The sequence below is a fragment of the Austrofundulus limnaeus genome, unplaced genomic scaffold (genome assembly GCF_001266775.1).
Source record: "Austrofundulus limnaeus strain Quisiro unplaced genomic scaffold, Austrofundulus_limnaeus-1.0 Scaffold503, whole genome shotgun sequence".
Lineage (NCBI taxonomy): Eukaryota > Metazoa > Chordata > Actinopteri > Cyprinodontiformes > Rivulidae > Austrofundulus > Austrofundulus limnaeus.
In genome coordinates this window covers 259,262-263,780 of record NW_013952905.1, presented here as the reverse complement: position 1 = coordinate 263,780, position 4,519 = coordinate 259,262, and the positions used below count along the sequence as shown (strand labels likewise).

The window sequence follows — 4,519 nt, the reverse complement described above, 5'->3', positions numbered from 1 at the left end:
GAGACCATGGTCTGGGATTTGGAGACCATGGTCTGGGATTTGGAGACCATGGTCTGGGATTTGGAGACCATGGTCTGGGATTTGGAGGCACTGATCCTCATCCCATCTGTGAACCGCTCCAGTGAGAGCTGGAGATCAGGATCTGATGAAGCCAACAGGACCACATCATCCACAAAAAGCAGAGATGTGATCCTAAGGTCACCAAAAAGGATCCCCTCAACACCTCGGCTGCTCCTAGAAATTCTGTCCATGAAAGTTATGAACAGAATCTGTGACAAAGGGCAACCTTGGCGAAGTACAACTCTCACAGAAACAAGTCCGACTTACTACTGGTAATGTGGACCAAGCTCTGGCACCGGTCATACAGGGACCTAAAGGGTCTAATACCCCATACTCCCGGAGTATCCCCCACAGGAGTCCTCAAGGGATGAGGGAACACCTTCTCCAAGTCCATAAAACACATGTAGACTAGTTGGTTGAACTCTCATGCACCCTCCAGGACCCTGCTGATGGTGTAGAGCTGGTCCGCTGTTCCACGACCAGGATGAAAACCACACTGCTCTTCCTGAATCCGAGATTCGACTATTTGACAGACCCTCCTCTCCAGGACCCCTGACTTTACCAGGGAGACTCAGAAGTGTGATCCTTCTATAGATGGGACTCACTGTTTGGTCCAAATATGTTCATAAAACCAATCTGGGTGATCCATGGTCCAGCAGGTTGAGGTGCAGCTCAGACACCAGCCATAACTGCAAGTTTGATGTCTTGTAGGGAAGCTTTAGCTGCGTTGGAGCTAGCGGTTGCTATTGTCTCAGGATGATGACATCATAACATGAGCCGAGCGCCAACAGCAAAGGCTGTGTTCCTTTACAAAATACCTAAATGTGAACTTCAACATTTAAGGTTTAACTTTTACATTTAGATTTAAACATTTAGATTTAGGATTTATTATTTTTAACATTTAAATTTAATATTTAGTAGAAATGAGCTAAATGTAAGAACAATAAGCTGAATAATGACWTTTTTTTAAACTTTTTATTTTGGTGCCCCGTATACTTTGTTGTCACGAGGTCAGACCTCGGTCCTCTGAGATGAGCCTGATGAGTTCGGCTCATTTCCACTCCAGAGGCAGAGTTATAATTAAATCCACAGCTGCTGCCGCAAGGAGCGTGTTAAAACAAAGGTCGGCTGCGATGCCAGGCGGACGTATGACGCCGTGAAGAAGCTTTTCCCTCCACAACCAAAAACAAACCTATAGGGCGCGCGGTGTTGGGTAACAGCCTGGGAGCCAACAATAGCTGTGTTTCATGTGTGCATGTGTGTGATGGATGGCAGAGTACACTATGTTCTATGTGTTTGTGGTGCCAGTAAAACACACACACACACACACACAAACACACAAACGCACACATTAATGATGCTTTAGGTGCAACGTGCACACAGAGACACCATTAGTGGATTGATGACACCCCTGAGGGGATTTGTATCGACTATTGGTTTTCATTTTCCTCTTCTAATGAGATCTTTGCACAAAACAAAACTTTATTTCAACACTTGAGCTTAAATCTAAATTTCTCCGTGTGTTTCTTTTTATCTGATCCTTTCTGTACAAAATAAAAGCCCTCTGCATGTAGCAGCTTGACCTTCACTGACAGGAAAAGTAAAATCACTGAAGGTTACAGGAAGTTCATACCACCCTCCTTCAAAATAAAAACAAATAAACGCAAAACGCAGAGATTTAGTTTTATTTTGAAGGGATCAACCGGATATTTGTTATTTTAATTCAATGTCTTTGACTCTGGTCCTGTCGTGACTCAGCCTCTGTGATGTAACAGACTACAACAGCGAGGAGAAAAAAACAGGAGCCTTCACTCCGACAGGAAGTCTTAACAGAATTATTTTATGAACCAAAAAATAAAAACTTTTATTCGCTCAGAAATTTTTTTTTATTAATCAGCTAATGATTCGGTGAAAATATGTTAGGAAGTTGCAGGGGAATTAAACCATGTCGCCTATGAGAAGAATAAACCGTTGATAAATTTGGGTGGTCTGCCTCAGGAGGGGCGCGCGCACTCAGAGATGCGCCATCCGTGCGGGAACAGGTGACATGCTGGGAAGTGACTGCGTAAAAAAGGAAATAAAATAATAAAGAGTTCTTCATGATGGACTTGTTGATTCTGCAGCAGCTCCTCAGCTCCAGCCTGAACGTGTCTGCATACCAGAATCCCTCATCAGAACTTATCAAACSGCGCAGAACTATAATAATGCCGCAGCGTCGGGACTGTTGCGTAATCACCGGCAACAGCGCGGTAATAACTCCTGTCACCAACAGGAAAACAAAGATTTTATTGGAACGTGAAGGCCACACTTTAAAGCCTTACTTCTACGTGTGACACGATGATTTTTTTTTAGCCGCACTTCGATTTTTTTATTTTTTGGTCGCTCCTTGCCGTCAGTGCGCATTTTACGCAAGCTTAACCCCACGCATCCATTATCGGACAGATCTTTTTTTCTTTTAACATCTAAGAAAAATAAAAGTTTAAAAAAAAAACATCAGACACGACAAACAAGTCTGGTTCTGAGGTTTCAAGTCAAGCTGACACATGACGAACCCTGTCCAGTGAGAGCAGAGTGAGCCCCCCCAGCCCCTCTGAGGGACAGCAGGACCAGAAGAGAACAAAATGTTACCTTGAGCATCTCCTCCGCTGGTCAGCACCGCGATGGATTTACCGGCTCCGGACAGGTTCTCCACAAATTTCCGGGTGTCCTGCCGCCTCGGTGCCGTGGGTCCGGTCATCTTTGCCCTTTCTGTCTCCGTGGGGGGGAGGACGCGCGGGGGTCTCCAACACCTGTCTGCAAAGTAAAGTCTTCAGCAAGTCCACCGGCAGGAGGACAAGACCCTGTGGAAGACAGGAGGAGACAACAGGAGGAGGACTGCTGTGGTTACCACCCCCCACACCCCCCACAGACAAACCTCCTCCTCAAAGATCGTCCATTAGGCAAGATGACTCCAAATATTCTCCTCCTCACCACTGATGCTCCTAAAGAACTGCAAACATTTTTTTTTACAAACTAGAGTGACTGCGATAAATAAAATATGTCAGCTTGTCTGACAGTTTCCACGACGAAAAAGTAAAAAAACAAAAAAGAAAAACAATATCTGGGAAAAACAATTGCACCTGAACGCACCACAGTGTGGTGACTGAAGGGATCTGTAAATTATTCAAAAAAAAAAAACACTACAACTTTGCAAAAATAAAGCTTCCATAAAGTCAACATCTGGCAACTTTTATTTAATTTTATTATATTTTTTTAGAATAAACAAAAAATCTGAGCTAATATTTGTTAAATATCCATGTGTTTACAGCTAAAAACAGTCACAGGAGAAATTGTTCTGATAAAATATATATGACTGACTTTATTTTCCAATTAAATGTATTTTAAAATAAAAAATCTAAATCTTCTGCAGAGTGATAGGTCTTGATATTTTTCTTGTCTTTGGCTGTCACCAGCCAGCTGGAGCCGTAAAGTTGGACCTCCAGCTGACGCAGGTATCTTCCTGACTGACAGCTGAACGGACCAATCAGCGCAGAGATCCCTCAGAGAGGAACGTGTCAGGAAATGATCCATTTCAGCCTCGACTCACACATTTCTTCATAACTCACACTACGTGAGGGTTGACAAAAGGCGGGAAACGTTGTCAAAATGCAACACAAAAGACCAGATTAGTTGAATAAAATGATAGTTGCAGCAGCAACAGAGCTGATTACAGAAACAAATGTTTCCCAAATATTTGATCAGTCAAGTTTACTCATAAAAACAGCCAGAAAAGATCATTTTAACTCTTTATTTCATGAAGTTTATGACCTTTAGTTGTCCTTTCCTGCAGACATTTGTCTCTGAGGACAACATGTCCCCTGCTGGAGACAAAGCTGTTTCCTGATGTTAGATTCACACAGGTTTTATTTGACTTTTATCAGGGGAAAGTTTCATAAAGTCATTCAGCTGGAAGAAAAGGGCCGTTGTTACGTGATTTAACCCAAAGGGCCACACTGAGGGCACCGTGGACCAGTTCCAGACTGGTGGACTCCTGACTCAGATGATTTATGAGGAACTTCTTCAATCATTAATCTGAAAGTGTCACAAATATAGCTTTATTACATAATTTACAGTAAACTGTGACTAAAAGACCATATTTTGTTTAACAAAGTTTACTTATAAATGTTCCGTCATATATTTGTGATCTTCAGAGAGTTTCTGGTCCAAATAAAACCTCAAACATTGTTGCTGAATCAGCTGCAGTTAAGATCAAATGTTGCTCAATCACAGAATAAGGGTGTGTCAGGGTTAGATCAGCAGTGAACTTAAACATAAAGACTTTATAAATGACTCATATAAATCCCGAGTAATAATAAAATATAAAACAATTTGATGTTTTGTTTTAGGTTTCAGTCAAATATGTGTCACAAACCACTACTCAAAATTGAAGTATATGCATGAAAAATGTAATGTTATTTTT

General features: G+C 42.0%; 1 protein-coding gene across 1 annotated transcript in view; it reads right to left on the bottom strand.

The window, feature by feature from the left end:
* Positions 1–2,960, bottom strand: part of LOC106530247 (ATP-dependent 6-phosphofructokinase, platelet type) — a gene marked incomplete in the record, with an annotated part of 44,330 nt that extends 41,370 nt beyond the window's left edge. Inside the window, 1 exon segment of the mRNA XM_014025828.1 lies at positions 2,689–2,960. Within this exon segment, the coding sequence (XP_013881282.1) occupies positions 2,689–2,797 (109 nt within the window).
* Between the last annotated feature and the right edge of the window lie 1,559 nt (positions 2,961–4,519).